General features: G+C 41.5%; 1 protein-coding gene across 1 annotated transcript; it reads right to left on the bottom strand.

Annotated features, from left to right (window-relative positions):
- Positions 1–2,838: 2,838 nt before the first annotated feature.
- Positions 2,839–18,318, bottom strand: LOC119717965 (heat shock factor protein 3). The gene is made up of 13 exons (XM_072043116.1): positions 18,099–18,318; positions 17,123–17,231; positions 15,385–15,512; positions 12,699–12,823; positions 11,780–11,855; positions 11,013–11,074; positions 10,545–10,626; positions 10,129–10,262; positions 8,779–9,024; positions 7,614–7,719; positions 7,169–7,234; positions 5,946–6,012; positions 2,839–5,381 (listed from the first exon to the last, which is right to left on the bottom strand). The coding sequence occupies exons 1-13, from the start codon at positions 18,216–18,218 to the stop codon at positions 5,050–5,052; spliced, it is 1,653 nt and encodes a 550-aa protein (XP_071899217.1). The 5' UTR covers positions 18,219–18,318; the 3' UTR covers positions 2,839–5,049.
- Between the last annotated feature and the right edge of the window lie 96 nt (positions 18,319–18,414).

The raw sequence follows: 18,414 nt of genomic DNA, 5'->3' as shown, positions 1-18,414 counted from the left end.
TGTCATCAGTCACAGCCCAGAGAATCATCAGTTCAGCTAATTTCTTATTGTCTACTGTATTTGCAGCTATGCCTGCAATTAAAGAGGACATCTAACCAGCTTAAAGTGTAAACGCTTCTGAAAATATTGTACATGATAAAACAGACAAGAAGATTCAACAGCAGTTCAAAAGATTTTGGGGACCTGATTTCACATGCTCCTCCCTTGTAGCCTTCTATTCTTCCGTTATTAGTTTTCCATGAGATGCAGTCCCAATCTGCAGCCTTTGAGCTGGGAAGAGGAAGGAAACACTTGTGCAGGTTGCAGTGTTCACACACTTCTTGGTTCAAAGAAGGAGGAGAAAGGAACATGCTAAATTTCAGATTAATTGCACTGTTTCCTGGGGAAAGGAAAAGTCATAAGGAAACCTACCACTAGCAGGGTACACACTGGAAGCTTTTAGACTGAACTAACACCACCTGACAAAAAAAAAACAAAAACAAAACAGGTATGTGTATTTATATTTACATTTACATTTGTGGTTATGTGAGACAGTGGCAGGAAAAATTTCTTGTCATTTACAGGATGCAGGCATAGACACCTGTACACGGAGATGAACATTGGCATTGAGTTCTTGCTTTTACTTTGTGGAAGTGTAATAATACAAATACTGTGTTTTAAAATGGCAATCTTGCTTTAGGAGACAGCACAACACACTGAGCATGATATGGATGAGGTGCCGTCATACAGCTCAGGAGAGACAGGAATCACAGAACATTGCCGTAAACTCTGAAGACCATCATGAGCTGAGATACCTCGCTGCCTGAACCTCCAGAAGAGGATTTATCTAAGTTTTATTGGACTGTGGTGTTTCTCCTCAAGAAGTTGGGGATGTCATAGGCACTGCATGGCTTGTTATCCTTCCTCTTGCAAGTCATGCAGTTAGCTCATACTCTGAAATGCTCTGCGTTAGCAAGTACAAAGCAACATGAATTAAAAATGGATGGATATGGTGAAATGGGCTGTGTGTGGAGTGCTAGTCTGAAAGAGTATGAGAAAAGATGCCGAAAGGAGAATGTGGTCGGAGTTACTCACACGGTGCTTGTCATACCTAGGTGTGTTCTGTGAATTCTTAGAACGGACAAGGCAGGGAACAGCAACTCTTCCTTCCCCTAACAGTGTGATACAGCAGAATAAAACCAGAAGGAAAAGCAGTGGCCCTGGACATCGGTGCTGGGGGAGGAAGCAAGCTTGCACTATAGTGAAGCAACTTTGCTCATTGGTAACGCGAACTTGTTATGCATAGAGTTGCAATGGTGTTGTGGTCCTAATCAGGCTTGTACATCAAGGGACTGGTGATCTGCTACTGTCTCACCTGTTGTGCTGCACACGTGGTTTCACTTTCAGGCCTGTGCAGTGCAGCAGATATCAGCTGGCTGCAGATAGACTGCCTGTGGCTTCCAGTGATAACACCAGTGGCGAGCCCTTGTCTTTATCTTGAAGTGAAGCAGCACTTTTTCATACAAACATCCCTTTTCTCAGCAGCAGAAAAGATGAACAGAGTTCTTGACTTCTAGAAAAATCCTACAAAAACTCTTACAGTGTCAGTTAACCATGGCACAAATAGGATCCGCAGTGTGCCACATCAAGGCTAGAGGTCTGCTGATCCCTAAAGTGATGTAAAATTACCTATGCTGTTCCCTAAGTTCCAGTAAATGGTATTTCAGTCAATACCTTATGGTATCTGTGGGCCTTTCTTACTAGAACCTGTAATGAGCACTTGCAGTGGTGCATTCCATCTGGCATAGCTGGCACAATCCCGATGAGAAATGCCTTTCAGAGAAGAGGTCAGTGGAGAATAGACAGTGTGGGTGCCTGGCTGGCCCTACACACAGGTGCAGAGGCAGCCATGCAAACTTTGGTCTGAGTGACCTCAGTGAGCTGTTACATGGGAAGAATTATCGAGGTGTCCTGCTGAAGCTGAAATGCTGCCTGCAAAAGGAATGGGTGGGAAAAGGAATAACTCAGCAGGATTGACATTGTAACTGGTGGTTACTAATGTACTTGAGAAACCTGGGAAAGCTTGGACCAGACAGAAGACTTGCAAAAGGCTTTCAGTAATGGGAAGAACTGATGCGGGTATGCCAGCAACAAGAAATGCTGCTAAAAGCACGCCACCACCCACACCACCTGAGGCACAGCAGGCAGCATGCACAGCAGGTATGAGGCAGAGGCTGTGATCCTGCAACACAGGACCAACCTGGGCTCAAAGGAGGGGGGGGGAAATCCCTGGATCCTGAATCCTCTGGGACCATGCACCTCTCTAAAGGGCTGAAACATTTTTTGTGTTGCAAATGTACCCAAATACCAAACATGATTGAACTCTGTACATAAGTACATTCAGAATCATCCCAACTGTTGAAACAGCAAAATATGCTGGTGATGGAACAGGCAGAAGGCCTAAGAATCATCGTCTATGAAAGATCACTTAGTATCAGGTCCCCTCAGTGCTTAGATGTGAAGGCTGGCACCCAGCAAACTATACAAAGGCAATGAACAAACTCGCAGATGTGACCTGACCTAACACAATCAGTGGCAGTCAGTCCTACCGCCATAAGCTTTGATTCTACGGGTTAATAAATCTGAACTTCCTTCTTTCTCAGGCTCAGATCTCTGATAGCAGCTGCCAGGCTAACCTTAGTACATGAGTTATTGAACAAGCAGCAGCTGCATATTGAAATGGGTTAGTGAGCATTGACGTTCTTCCTTCTAGATAGTTCAGTAAGCTGGTTTGGGAAATGTGTTGGCAGAAGAGGAACAAAGAACAGACGTCAAAGTAACATACAAGAAACACCCTAACAGTTTTGCAATTCAATAGTTTAATTACTTCAGTGCATGATGGTGTTTTTCCTTACTATTCAACCTTCCCCTTTTCATTGCAATTTTGTAAACAAACTTGCAAATACATATATTTCTTAGACCAATACATAAACCAGACTTAGATTCACAAGTTCTTATTTGAAGCTTTCTTAAGCCTTGGTTTCTTAACTTCTTAAGAGACGAATTGTGTTAAAAAAAAAAATATTATGCAGTTCAATCAAACAGCTGATGGCAAGATGCAGTGAGATCAGATTCCATCATGGAAGAACACGACATTAATCCATTACAGGAATTATTCTTCAGTTTAACCTATTCAGGAAGTGGACATTACAGAAAATCTACCCTTCAAAGAACTTTGTTTTCTGCACTATGTTGCCAAAATACTGCAGAAGAAGTCTCTAATTTTTTATTTTTTTTACTGTTTCATTCTTGGCAAAATTGAGGCATTTGGGAATAAAAAAATAAAATAAAAAAAAATAAAAACTCAACCAGAACCCAATTCATTTTTCCCTCAGCTCAGGAAAACTTAAGACCATTCAGCCCTTTGTTTCAAGAAAGAAAAGTAAGCAAAAAGAAAGACTGAGACAGGCTAGAATAAGACATACTTGACAAAAGGCATTTCATCAAATACGAACATGAAGGGTCATAGAGGCGAGGAAGTAATAAACAATGGAATAAAACAATACTGAAGGTGTTACAGGTATACACACACATACACTCAGTAGAAAGATCCTCCCTTGTCAACTCAAAAGATTTAAAAATGAAGCACAAACCCAATCTAGCCAGGCCAGCATAGATAACATGCATTATCTTGTAGGCTTCAGTATATCAAAATAACTTGGTTTCTTGAGCATAGAAGAACTATCAGTTCAGAAATTTCAGAGAATAAAGCCTGTAGGTAGACTTTTTCCTAAAACTGATTTTTTCCAAGTAATTGCAGCAGTAAAAAATACCATATGGCATTACACAGCTCTTTTTCTACTTGTCTCCAGGCCTTTTCAAGCCCCAACATTTTTGTATGACTATGGCAAATTTCAGGTTTGTGTGGGCTTGCGATAGACTGTTAAAGATTTGGTATCAGTGAAAGAGCACTTGCTGTCCCACTGACAACAGCGGATAAAGGCTGATGTCTACATTACAGCTGTTCAAAGAAGTTTGGAAAACAGTGTAGGACAGAATTCTGGGAAAAGTTTAATTAGGCAGACACCAGTTTGTCATTCATTGTCAATGGAGTCAAATGATTTTAGTCAATTTAGCTTTAAAATCCCATGAGCAGAAAATGCAGGACAAAGTCCACTGTTCATGTGAGGTCAGATAAACAAGTCCATACTGCAAGCAGAAGAGAAAATGAATGTCCTATGTCAGCACAAGTTACCCCATACCTTTTTTGTTTTAAGGATTATTTTTTTTAAAGACATTTTAAGGATAGCTGCTAGACTTCAGTAGACACGAATCAGTTCTACTCACAATTTTCAAGAACAAATGACCTGTGTGCAAGTTACCCTAGAAGAGCTGCCACGCAATGTGCATGAGAAATCAGCATTACGCACTGTGGCAAGCACTTCCTACTGCAACACCTACAATCCATGGCAATGGATGCATGTTAGGATGTTAAAAAGTAATATTCCAGAGTTAAAATATAATTTTCCATAGGAAAAAATGTTCCCTGTACCTAGGAGCAAATCTAGGAGTAGGAAAGTAATCTAAGCAGGTGCAAACAATTCTAGCCACAAACTATTAAAAAAGAAACCTCAAATTAAAAAAAATAAATCCAAACAATAGACAAGCCACCTCTTGAAACATCTCAGAAAGAGTAAAACTCAGGTTTGAAACATTACACACGACATTACTACACAGCTAATAAAAAACAGCCAGATTTTACAAACAGGATACAAACAGATTTCCTTTTGCAATAAGGATATCAGATTAAAACAGTTATGGAATACATTGCGGTATGTTTACAGAAAGGCTGCCCTTCCCTCCTCCCCATGTCTTCATTCCCATTATCTCTTGCTTTGAGCTTGTTTTCAGCTTTTCCACATGCACTCCTTGCTTGTAGAAAGAGAACTTTCTCTTGTCTATATAGAATATGACACCCAGTAAGCAGGATAGGAGAGAGAAGATCAAACTTCTTGCTGATCCATTTATCCTTGCTGTCTGTTTCACACCACTTATACATATTACATGAGTTCAAGAAGTTTCTATCTCAGAGGCCTCTTCTATGAAGTTAGCAACAGGACTGAGGAGCAAGAGTGGAAACAGTTTATACTCTCCATTCCCATCTTCTGAGAGGAGAGGAGGATCACCCATTCCCAGAGCATCCGGAGGCTCTGCCTGGTTTTCTGGAGCTGCTAATGGCAAGACAGTTTCACCACCTGAAGGAGGTTGGAGAGCAGGTTTTTCCTCCAGCGGGGCCAAGAGGAGGTCTTTTGGATCCTCTGTCTTCCCTGTGGCTTCACTGGAAGGTAGTTCTTCAAATAATGAAAGCAGAGGATTGGCCCTGTACTGTATCAGCTGCATATCTGAGGGAAAACAAACATTTTAAACTCCAGGATCCTATGACACTTAAAGTGAAAGGCTTTAAAGGAACGCAAGGAACACTGGAAAAGGTGCTTCAAAACTTGGTTCACTAAAGAAAACCACACAGCTGAGCTCTGAAAGACCACATCTACAGTTGGAAATGACTAAGACCTACAGCTAAGATCAGGATCTAAAACACACTTCAGGCCCCTAAATATATCGCATGCACTGGCATCACTAAAGTAGAATGAGTAGCACTTCATTTGTGGGTGTTGTAGCCCATACACGAGATACTTCCACAATGACATTTGCAGTTCTGCTCCTTATTGTGGCACTCCATCACATACAAGAAAAGAGGAGCGGTTAACACCAACATGGGGAACAGAACGGGGCCTGTAAGATTGAGGTACAGCTTCATTAAAGTCAGTGAAACATCCCAGTCTTCAAGAACTTTTTAAGCCCAGGCCAAAGAAGGAATTAAGCCGCATTACAAGCTAGAAAAATTCCATTTCAATACATAGTTTTGGAAGAGTTTGGAATTGTCACAGCTGTTCCTTCCTGCCCACCTTTGCTTCCTGCTGTTTCTCTCTCACTTGCTCCTAGATCTTCAGTGCTGTCTGCCAAGTTCGCAATCTGAAGCAAAATGGACAAAGTATAAAACAGAATGCTTAACAAAAATATACAGTTCTTAATTGTCTGGTTAACATAATTAAAGGTGAAAGGAGGAGGGAATAGGAATGACACCGCTGAGTAATGTAAACTCCTGACCCCACAAACCCATTATTCCACAGAGGCCGGCAAACAGGAACTCTCAGAAAAGTGCAAGATAAAATACAGACAAACTTAACTTACCAGAGCCAAACAATCTCATGATTAGCAAATATTCAGTTTACCCACCCAGCCCAAAGCTTGCTTATGGTCTGCTTTGTTGGAATAACACTGTTACACATGATTTCAGCAATAAAATCAAGTTTTACAAGCACTGCTCGAACACAACAGGATTTTACCTCAGTTGTGATGTAAACTCCCATGACAGAGAAGTCCTAGTTCAAATAGTATTGCTGAGTTACAAAATAAATGACACTTGCACGGCTTTTTTGTAACATAAGACATTCTATTGAATGGGGCCCAAAAAAGGAAACTTGTACTGAGCTTTAGCATGTCCTCTGAGGAAGTTTTATGCAGACATGTTTGGAATAAATACTGCATACTGCATTACTTTTTTTTTTTTTTTCCTTTGTTTAATACTTTTTCTTCAGCCTTCCAGCAGATGAAGGCACACAATCTGAACTACAATCCCAGGTGTAGTTATTACTTGACTAAAAGACAAAACAAGAAACTCTTTTCACATAGACCAATAACAGAGACTAGATTTTCCAACCTGTTCTTTCTAAACAGATGATACAGAATTAATAGACAGGAATAATTAAAAAAGTTCCTCAGTGCAGGCAGACAGCTCTTTCAGCAAACACCAGTGTGTTTCCCTCTTCCTTATGCTCTCAGGTACATTTATAAAGCAAAGAATGTTATTCTAAGCAAAGCATCAATTGAAATCAGCACACTGAGTGTGTTACTGCAGCTAGAAATATAAGAAGCTTATTTTGAGAACCTTATTACATTCCTGTACACCAACAGTAATAACAGAAAACATGAAGTCATAAGGATTAAATAAAATGCCAGTTTCATCCTGTGCTATCAGTCTGGTCCCTACCCTTAAACTGCATCAGGAAAGTTTAGCTCTTAGAATCACTTTAGCCCTCCCCACCACAGAAGCAAATCTTACTCTTACATTTTCCATACCAGGGGGAGTTTCCATCAAGTTCATATCCAGAGCTGGCAGCTCAGGATTAAATGTCTGAAAACAGAAACAGACCATATGTAGGAGAGTTTATGACATAATAAGGTTATTAAAACTTCTGAGATCCTACTTCATCTGCTCAAGGAAGCACATGGATCAGTAATCAGGATGTGACGATAAACAGCAAGAAGAAGAGAAGTTGGTTGTTTTTAAGTTATATGAAATGAAAGTACTGTATAAACTGAAAAAGGCTCTCAGCATTACCTTATATTTTGTTAGACTCCTCGGATGACTATGTACAAATCTATCCATAACTATTTGCTTTTCAAGATTTTCTTCTCACTTGCCCATTACAACATGGAACAAATCCATAAAATCTTGTAACACAACCTAAACTGTACTTTTCAGAAACCAGAATAAATGAAAAGCCACTCACATCGCTGAAAGCTTCAGAGCCAAAGTTATACTGCTTCCCAGACAACATTGCTTGAAGCTCTTCAAGGCTGGCATCAATACAATTAAGAAAATCTTGAATTTCCTCTCTGAAAAAAAGAAAATTACCACAAGCAACAGTCAGCAATTAGGTTCTTCTTTTACACTGCAGGACAGGAAAAACCTCTTATAAGCTGCTAATTGGTTGGTTATTACAGCTGTTGGGCAAGACGACAGCCAGACAGGGTTGCTCACAATCCAGAACAGCTTATGGCCAAATTAACAAAACCACATTGCTGTATCAATTTCCATGGCCCAATTCTTTGCAGAACACATGCAAGGAAAGCCATCTGTACAGCAAGTATCGTAACAGCTATCATTTCAAAAAAGCAATCCTTCTCATGTAACTATTTCCTCTTTCATGTTAATATCTTCTGAATGTTCTCAGAATTCAGTCTATGGACTAGTATCTGTTTAGGATAAGGTCCAAAAGCTTTTACCTGTGAACAATAAATGATAAGCAAAGGACTACAGATAATCTGCATCTGAAGGAACACTAGGTATCTATTTTGAAACAGGAACACCAGATTGTTACCTAATTGTATGTGTTTGTAAGGACTGGGGTCAGGATACAAGGGACAATAAATGAAGTAGAAAGGAAGTGGCACATGTGGCCCAGTACTGAGTTTCTCACTGTGCTGCAAGCTTACTCCTGTATTGGAATACTTAGCTACAAATAATGTACAATTTCAAGGCAGTCCTAAGAAACAAGGAAGTGCATGGTTCCCAACTGAAATCTCTAGTCTGATCTGCTATTGGGCAGCACACTTGGCAACATCAGTAGTTGGCGACACAAGGGCTGACAGGACAGACCAACCACACTAATGCTCCAAAAGAAATACCAGAAGACAAGGCAAACTTGTGACAACTGACAGAACAGATTCCAGATGAACTTGCCCTGCTTTTAGTCTATGCTAATGCTTGTCTTTTTCAAGGCCTATTAGAAAAGGGGGAGAAAACTCAGTTCATTGGAGATGTTTGAAAAGCAATTTCACTATGTTCTGCTAGATACATCCTCTAAAACTATGACACAGAACTGTTTAATAATGAGATTCTGCAAGACGACTGCATAAGTGTCCAGAAATAAGTGAATATAGTGATCTGCGTACCTGTCCAGTAAAGGATCACTTTGGTTTCCAGAGCTATTCTCATTCAAGATGGAGTCAATCACTGATGCAGGGTCTTCTGGAGCATTAGCTTGTGCAGCATGGAGTTCCACAGCAACATTTCCTATTTCACCGGATTTGCTGACATCATTTATATGAACTGGAGGGATAGGTTCTACGCAATTTAACTCATTTGGCTGTGATACTTGACAAATAGGTAAGCCAGGATCCAGAGCTGTCTGTGTCTCTCTAAAATGCAACCCACAGAGAAACAAGACATAGGAGAATATCAACTGTGTTAGTGCTCACTGGAAGCTTAGTATTTTACATCTTAATACCTAGTGAGGTCAAGCCTATTAAGAGCTCAAATAACCAACTGGTCTTGTAAAAGAAAGTGCCTTCCTAAAGGCAGATGAAGCATCAGTTGTTACAATTTATATGGACAGCATGTATCAGAGCAGAACGCCCCATTTTCATACAACCATAGAATGGTTTGGGTAGGAAAGGACCTTTAAAGATCATCCAGTCCAAACACCCTGCCATAGGCAGGGACATCTTTCACTAGATCAAGTTGCTTGAAAGTCCTGTCCAAACTGACATGGAACGCTTTCAATCATGGGGCATCCATGATCTTTTCTGGACAGGCTGTTAGAGCACCTCCCTACCCTAATCACAAAATAAATTATTCTTAATATCCAAGCTAAATCTACCCTCTGTCAGTTTAAAACCATTGCCTTTTGCCCTGCCACTGGAGACACTGATAAAAATCTCTCTCCATCTCTTATAACCCCCCTTTTTATACTGACAGTCACGGTCACGCATTTTCAGTTTCTATAAAGAAAAGCCCCCCTTTAAGCCTTTTATTTGCATTTATTTCATACCTGCTATACAGAATAAACCAGAATAAAATGTGATTTTTTTTTTTTTAAAAAAAAGGTTCGATTCTTATAGGTTTTTGTTTTTTTTTTAATTTGCTAACAAAACCTCATGTTTTTTTCTTCCAGCATGGTGACCAAACACCGGCTCTGTAACTCTTCAGATTGATAATGAGTTCATATAGAGAACATATGGAAAAGAACAGCTTGACTTCACATAACTAAATTCTGACAGACCAAAGAGGGCATAAGAATACATGGACATTTAGTGGGAGGGAAACTCACAACATTGCGTCTCTGGAACTAAAAGATTTCAAATTGGTCTACTTTTTAGTCTAGAGAGCCTACAAACAGACGTATAATGTACAAATAGAGCAGAAACTCAGAGGTGGGTTCCCAAAACGTATTGGGTAACTTACATTAACATAACTACTAGGATTTATGCTTCAGTTGTGAACTTTCACATCCCTATACGTACCTGGCTCTGCCACTTGTGTGTGCCACAGCAAGGAGACCACTGGTGGCATTTTCCAGAGTATCAGTGATATCTCGAATGATGAGACCTGTACCATTTCCATCCTCATCATCTGAATTATGTTCAGAAAAAGCCATCTGCAATATATAGCAAATAGAATGAATAAACCAAAAAAGTCTGTTATTTTTAATGTTTAATCTCCTTTCTTCTTGAGCTTCTATCTCCCGTTCAGATTTCATCTATGCCAAGTTGTATGGATTGGTGGGATTTTGCAGACAGAGCAATGTTTTAAATCAGCCCATTTCAAAATAGAGTGCATTTGATTATAAGATCAGAATATTAACAGTTGTAAGGAAGACTTCAAGATCACTGTACAGCATCCTGTCCAACCCAGTGTCTCCTTCCCTAGAAAGACTTACTGCTTGGCCACTCTCCACAGGTATGCGAACATACTGACGGCTGTATTTGGAAGGTGAAGCACCTGCAGCATCCGTTAGAGACCTGAGACAAAGTATGACTTTAGTGTATACTTCTGTAGTAAACAGATGTAGCAATGCCAAATATGTGCAGTAACAATAAGAACTACTCTTTGATTTCTAAAAGTGGCTTTTTTGAAATTGTTTATTTAAACGTACTGCAGACAGACTACACTCCAAGCACACTTTTTGTTTTGTGATACGTCAGTAACACTGGCGCTTTTTTTTTTTTAAAAGAGCTACCATTTCTGGCAACCGTTTCCTTCAAACCTCAAAATGCATAGTATATTCTCTTCCCATCCTATGTAAAAATATTCATCATGCACCTTGAGAAAAGTATCTTGCTTTTAGAAGTTGATTCATCCCCATAATGCACATCTGACACTAGTTTGTGACCTATCCAGTAATTACCTTTTCCTTTTGACCCCAACAATATAATTTCCTCGCATCAAACTTAGTATAAATTGAAGAATCTAAAAAGAAAAAACAGAGAGCCAAAACCAAGTGATTAGCTTAGCAATCAGAATATTAAATTATTAACTCAGAATTTATTTTTGTGATTGAAATTAACAGGTAAATTAAATATCCATTCGTACCTTTATGTTAAAAGAAAAAAGTTACAAAAGGCATTGAAAAATTATTTCACTTGCACAGATTTTTACAAAAATATAATATAACACTGCAAGTCACTATGGAAAACTCCAGACCAGAAAAAGCTGAGGGATAAACCAGAGAAAATTTGATCCAGTGCAGCAACTCCTTTTGTTTCCAGGTTCCAAGCTGACTTCTTGAATGTTCTAAGTCTGCCTTGGTTCGTTCTTTCACAGACTCCATTCTGTGTGCCTGCAATATCTTGCTCATTACCATGACTTCTGCCCCACATTTACCCCAGGTCAACTTGATTTAATTATTTCTCTCCAAATAAGATTCACTGAGATTTCAACACATTAAAATTGTTTTTACTAAGATTTTCCTTAGTAAAAGGAAAAATCCATTGCTTGGGATTCTTTGCTGTGCTACTTCTTGGACGCTCAGGAACTGTGAACATTTTCTTTGTGCTGTATTAATATAGCCTGTTCAGCTCTGTGTCATTTATCATTCTACATAAGCAAAGAATGCCATCAAGTATCACAGAGGCAGGAATAAGGATGGTAGCACTGAAGATGCTGCAATGGTACCTTAGACAGCAGCTTCTGTTGTTGACTGTGCTTCTGCCTTAGAACTGCCACTTCTTTCCACAGGGCCTTATTTTCTCTGCAATGCAGAATAAATCAGAAGACAGAGGATGAACAGAGTTTACTTTATATGATTTAGTTTCACAGCTTTCAAACTTTCACAGTACCTTGCAGGACCAATGGCAACATTCCTTCTGTGGATAACTAAGGATTAGTTAGTCAGATCCACTAATATAAGCCCTGGGCTAAACTAACTCCATTCTCCACCAAGCAGGACCAAATGCTCACTAATTAGCACATTCTCATTCTCTGCTGCTCCATCAATAACCTTGATCTGAAGTATTCCTTCCTTCAAAGCCTCTAAAGCTTAGAATTAAGACTTGGTGTTTGGAAACAGGCTACTTGTAACACAGACCACCTCAGAAGTTTCAAAATATTAAAAAGAAACAAAACAATATGAACAGAGGGAGTAAATTCATCTTCTGAGCTTTGGTTGATACCCACTTGCATGCCAGTGATCTGAGTGAACTCCCAGTGCCCATGCAAAAAGCATATGAAGGAACAGAGATGAGGACACACAAAGTCCATTTCTGATCAGAAAGAAAATCAAATATTAATTCTCCCTTGTTGCATCTAGCCCTGTTTTGTGTTTAGAACAGGAAATTATTTGATACCCCTAAAAAAATACTATAGATGATGGCAACTAAATTGACATCTCAAGATAGACAAGAAACTCCCAGTTTGAATTTCTGGTCTGTTACTGAATTATGAAAACAAACTATTCAAAATGCTGTGTGGCATAGAATGCAGATTCATAAAAAAAGAATATAGCATCACCTGTTTCAATTGAAACACATTTAAGTCAAGCTCCATTAGCTATAAACCCCATTCAATGCCTAAGTGCTTCTGAAACAGAGCGTACCTCTTCATGTTAGCCAGTCTGACATCCATGTTGTTCTGCTGCTCTCTCATTTCCTGGACTTCAGAGAGTACTTTGTGTAAATCCTCTGCACAGACCTTGAGATCCTCAGTTCTTACTGCAGATACCTAAAATAGGATCAAGTTACACATTCTTTACTAAGAACAGTGCCTTTCATACTTTTTTTCTGAATGAACAGTGTAGTTAGTCTGTAGAAGAGGTATAAACTCCATTAAAATATTAGGTAAGATCATATAAAACTTGTGTATCATAAAACACGACAATTGTTATACATGACAGCCTTTAGGACAGTCTCAACCATGTGAAAAAAACAAGATGTCAATGAAATCAAGAGAATGGCACCATTGTAATTCACGCTAAAATCCCTACCAGTGGTTGAAAACTGCCTTTCATAAGGGGTTCTCTCTGACATGTCTGAAGAAAGCGTGCCCTCTAGTGTCAAAGTGTAAGCCACCAGCCAAAAGCAAAACAAATAATAGAGGAGTAAAAGAGGGTATGGTCACATTCATTTTTAACTGTGGATAAATCTGCCAGCACAGGAGTAACAAATTTCCATTAAGTTATTGGGGGAAAAAACGGGAATCTACTTACATGACGCCTACCTGATTGGAAAATTTGTCCCACACCAGCTGAACCACAGATCCCTATACCGTTGTTTCCTCTATTACAATTCCACGCAGTAACTTTACTAGATTACAGAGGCTTGTCTCCAGAAAGTCAGGGTCCAAACTGCTTTTCTACCCACAGCAAAATCTATAAACGCTTCCTCTTCAAATGATGGTGGAAGAGTAATCAGAAAGCAAAAAGCACGTTTTTGCCTCTTCACACTTCCACAGTCATAATTCTCTGATTTCCTTCAGTAACTCTGTGGTGGTGGCATTGATGGTTTATGTACAATTCAGGGTTTTGAAAATGATAGGTCCCATCACAAATATGAATGGTATGTACAGGTTTTGTAGACATAATTTTGCAAAACATTCAGCCAAATACTGACCATAATCAAATAAAATGAAGTTGTACCAGACAGCCATCAGATGCCCCTTCCAACCTACAGCATGCTATGATCTTACTTATTATTCTCTTAAAGTCCAAGAGAGAGGCAGAAACATCTGAGATTAGCTTAATGAAGTGTCAGATAGCTTCCATGCAGGTTGTTGGCTTACAGATTCCCCCCCCTTTCCCAGTTCATTAAGTGGTCAGAAATTGACAAACTGTGTTATAAAATAATATTCCATCACTTCATGGTGGAACAACACAATTACAACATTCAACAATCACTGCACAGATATAACTGTTTTCTCTGGTACAGTGTTACAAAGGATGGAATGAATGGCCCAACAGTTCTCTGACTACATTTTCGGACCCTTGGCTGTTTGTTGTAGATAATACCTTATGCTAAGGCACACAATGCTTATCCCAAATGAATTCAAGACTATCTGATTCCTCTTAGCATACCACCTGTCCATGGCAAAGACATGCAAAAGATGCAGACAGAAGGTAGAAATTTCAAATACCGTAGGCCTGCCTCTAGACAGAAGAGCCAACAAACTAAAGCATTCTGCCGAGTACGAGGAACTACTTTTTTCAGAGTCCGTAACTAGATAATAAGGGTGTCAAGACTGACACGCATCAGCAGAAAACGTAGAGCTAACAGTAAAATAGAGTAAGTCAAGGAAGCCCTGCATTCAAACTTGAACTCCTGTTGGAGGCCTGAAAGCCAGTTTATAGCACAAACTGAAATATTACTTAATTCCAGGCTGTAAAGAGCAAGAAAAGCTAACAGACATTGCAAAAATCACATTTCCTGTGCAACAAAGAGTATGTTTCACCAGCATGTTCAACCATTTGGTGTGAATGTCTTTGGCACTAACTAGAGCTTTTGTCTCCCCATCTAGAATACTCCACCCAGTGCAACGCTCCTGGGATACATGGTGCCATACATAACGTCAGCAGCTGACTGTCTCAACATACCAGAAAGCAGGGTGTGCAAGCTAAGACAAGTTAGCAGTTACAGCATCTGGGAAAAGCACAGGCCTGTGTCAGAGAAGCAACCGTGCAACTGTATCTGACCATTTGTGATTCTGCACAGAGACAGCGCAGTGAAGAATCAATCAAAACACAATTACGGCTCCCCAGCTAATCCTCAAACCTACCCTGTTCTTTCATTAACTTGGGCAATGTAGCTACCATATTACGACATTCCAACGAAAAGACTGAAGTTCAAATGTCAACATGATGTACCACGATAGTGTCTTTCTCTGGCAGCCAGGATGTTATGGGCTGAAATGCGCAAGTACAAGATAAATATCTGTGCAGAAACAGGTCAGACAAGGCCTGAATGTACAAAAGAATATTTTAAGTGCTAAAACCAGATGTAGCTTATTGGTGATATGATTGAGGAACAATATAAATCATACAAGCTTGTCCAAATGAACTGATGACTGCTGCCCTTGCTGTAGCCCTTGCTAATTTTCAATGACCACCAAGTGACAATGTATCTTCTTTTAATTCTTTCATTCTGTGACTCTTTTTACAAAGAGTTGACAACACATAAGCTTGGTTCATGTGGAATTTGTTGGCTGTAAAGTGTTTGACACCCCCATACTTCCTCTAGATAAGCTTCTTTTCATAAGGAAAAAGGCAAAGTAAATACATGCATAGACCATACCTTGCGCTTGATGTTTTCCAATAAATGTGCCTTCCCTTGCTTGAAGAATGCATGCTGGAATTCAATGACTGAGCTTTTCTCTGCTGTAATCATACCATTCTCCAGAGCAATCACCTTCCTGAAACCATCTGTGGAGAGGGATTAAAAAAAAAAGACAAGTCATTTCTTTCAGTGTAAAGCTTACTGCTATAGAACATAGCTAAAGAAAACCCCAGAACTACTGAAATACCTACAGCTATACAGTTAATAGGTGCTGGAACTTTTGGTGTTCAGTCATTTCACTGCTCCGATTGTCACAGACAGGAGACACATCTACAATGCCACCCAATAATCTTGTAGGCTGTACAAGCAGCATGCATGGCAGAGGCTTTCCAGTATCCAACGGCAAGACAATAATGTTCAAATAATCACAGAAGACAGTCAAAAGTGAGATTTATTAGGACATTACAACTAAAATATTATCGTTGCACCTCTCCTTTCATGTTAACAATCTCAGGCAACTACATATCAAAACAAATGCTGTCATCTACCACCAGGGTCTACAGAACAATGCAAGGAGAAATTAGCCCTCAACCTATGGAAACATATGTAGTACCTTTTTCATTAAAGACTACCTGCTTGAAATACAACATTGCCAGCCCAATTTCCACAGTGGCTTGAAATACCAAAGGGTAGATGCAAATTAGTTGACAGACCAATGCATCTCTCTCCTCGTGCAAGTTTTTAACACGGTTAACGTATTCCAGCCTCACTGCACCTCAACAGCACGCTCATTAGAAAACTTCAATCAAAGCTGAGGATAAGTGCAGCAGGAAAATGATGTGGCCATCAGTCCAATAAGGATGTGAAGAGTAAGCATTCAGGACAGCATTGTAAGCGTTCAGCCTTACCATAAGGTAACTGACAACTGTTTGTTTGCACTCTCCTTTGCCACACAAGTATGGAATCTCAACTCTTAACTCAAACAGCAGCACAAGGATACTATATGACCACTTTCTCTGTCATGTCTAACACAGAATCTGAATAGACATTGGCTAAGAGAGACCAAGGAAATCTGGGCAAGAACAGAGTTCCTCCAAATCTTCTCAACAACTCCCTGTAAGCCACTGTTACTATTATCAACCCATTGCCGTTAATTAGCTTTCTTTGCCAACGCTACATGATGAATTCTATCATTCTGTTTCATTGGAGCCAAATATGCTTCTAACATTATGAAATAGGAAGATTTTTTTAAAAAAGAAGTATTTGTACTGAACAGAGTAAAGGCATGCAGACTATTTACAGCTTGTAGTTTGGTGTCACCACTTAGCTCCCAAATAGTTACAGTTCACGGGAGAAACACAGGCAGATGCAGAACATCTTTCAGATCCTCTCCTTTCCCGAAAAGGATTTACTTAATGGCTTAACCCTCTTCCTCCAAATGAAAATTCTAAACGAGGCAGCTTTTTTCTGTACAGCTTATATCTTTACATGGCCCATAAACTATCAGCTCCAAAGCAACCACTTCTGCTGTGCCGCAGCCCTGCACAGTGTTGGATTGCCACCTCACTCCAGCTTCTTTGCCTGTACAAGTTATAGGGTATCCATTATGTAACATGCCTATGACGCTCACAAGTAGAGCACAGAAAACATAACTGAGGGATTTAGTCCAGCTTGATCCATCAGGGTGACAATCTTTTTTCAGTACAGCAACGCAGGCAGCATGCATACACACATTACACAAACAGACGATGCTTACACATGTTCAGCTGTCGTATGAAACTGGAGATGTTGTTGTGTTTGAAGTACTTCGGGAGCAGCTCCTTAGCAAACCTCTGCTCATCCAGTATACAGAAGTTCTCGCCATTCTAGGAAGCAAGCAGAAGTAACAGTGAGAGAACAAGCACAGCATTTTTAAGGTTTTGCTTTTATGCCAAGACCATAATCTGATGGAAACGGTTCCTATGACATGGAAGGGCAAAACACTTGGCGAAAGGGAACTGTCTGTGTGGTCATTTATGAGCACTGGGGACTGTACTAACAAGTTTGAATCCTAAACAACAGAAATTGTTACGTGGAACACTCCTCTTGCATGGCGGGTAGTTTTTTGAACCCTGAAGACTTTACCCGAAGCCAAAGAAAAGTAACAGAAAAAAAAAAAAAAAAAACAAGAAATGGCAACCATGGCTCTGCTTCTGTCTCAGTTCAGAGGAAACTGAGATATTGCTCACGCACCAGGGCATTCGTGCCACTAGAGGGCTTTTATCTCCGCCGGCCGGAGCCGGGCCAGCTCCTGACACGGTTCTCGCACTGTACGCGCTGTGTCACCGCTAAAAATAGCCCGGTAACGCTGCGGAGCCGCTACGGGCCCGGCCCGGCCCGGCGGGGAGGCTCCGGCCCGGCCCCAGCCCCGCTGCGCTCCCGGCTCCCAGCGCCCCGGGCCCGGGCCGGTGCCGGCGCTGCTCGGGAAGCCCGGGGACGAGGCAGAGCGGCGCGGCCGAGCAGCACGGCCTGGGGACAGCGGCGAGGACGGGCCGCAGGCCGGGAAGCGGCACGGAACGGCCCCGGGGCAGGCGCCCGGCGAGGCCGGTCCTGCGGGACGGGGAGGGCCGGCCCCGGGCTCCGCTCCGCTCCTCAGCGCACAGCGGGGACCGGCCCCCGGGGCGCCGCGCTCCGCTGGCCCGGCCCGGCCCGGGGAGCCCCTGGGGCCCCTCGCGGCCCCCGCCCGTGCTCACCCTGCTCCAGCAGATGACGTCGTCGCTCTGCGGGTCCTCCACCAGCGCCCAGAGCTTGGCCAGGAAGCCGGGCACCGCGGCGGCGCCGGGGCCGCCGGGCAGCGCCGACCCCTCCCGCATGCTGGGGGCTGCGGCCGGGCCGGGCCGGGCGCTGCTGCTGCTGCTGCGGGCGGACCGGGCCGCGCCGGGCCGGGCGGAGCCCCCGGCGGCCGCCGTGACGCGCACCGCGAGGGGCGGGGCCTCGGGGCGCAGCGAGGCCGCCCATTGGTGCGCGCCCCGTGGCCCCGCCCCTCCCCGCGCCGCGAGCGTGCCGCTT

This window comes from Anas platyrhynchos, chromosome 10 (assembly GCF_047663525.1).
Source record: "Anas platyrhynchos isolate ZD024472 breed Pekin duck chromosome 10, IASCAAS_PekinDuck_T2T, whole genome shotgun sequence".
NCBI lineage: Eukaryota > Metazoa > Chordata > Aves > Anseriformes > Anatidae > Anas > Anas platyrhynchos.
This window is presented reverse-complemented; position numbering and strand designations above follow the sequence as displayed.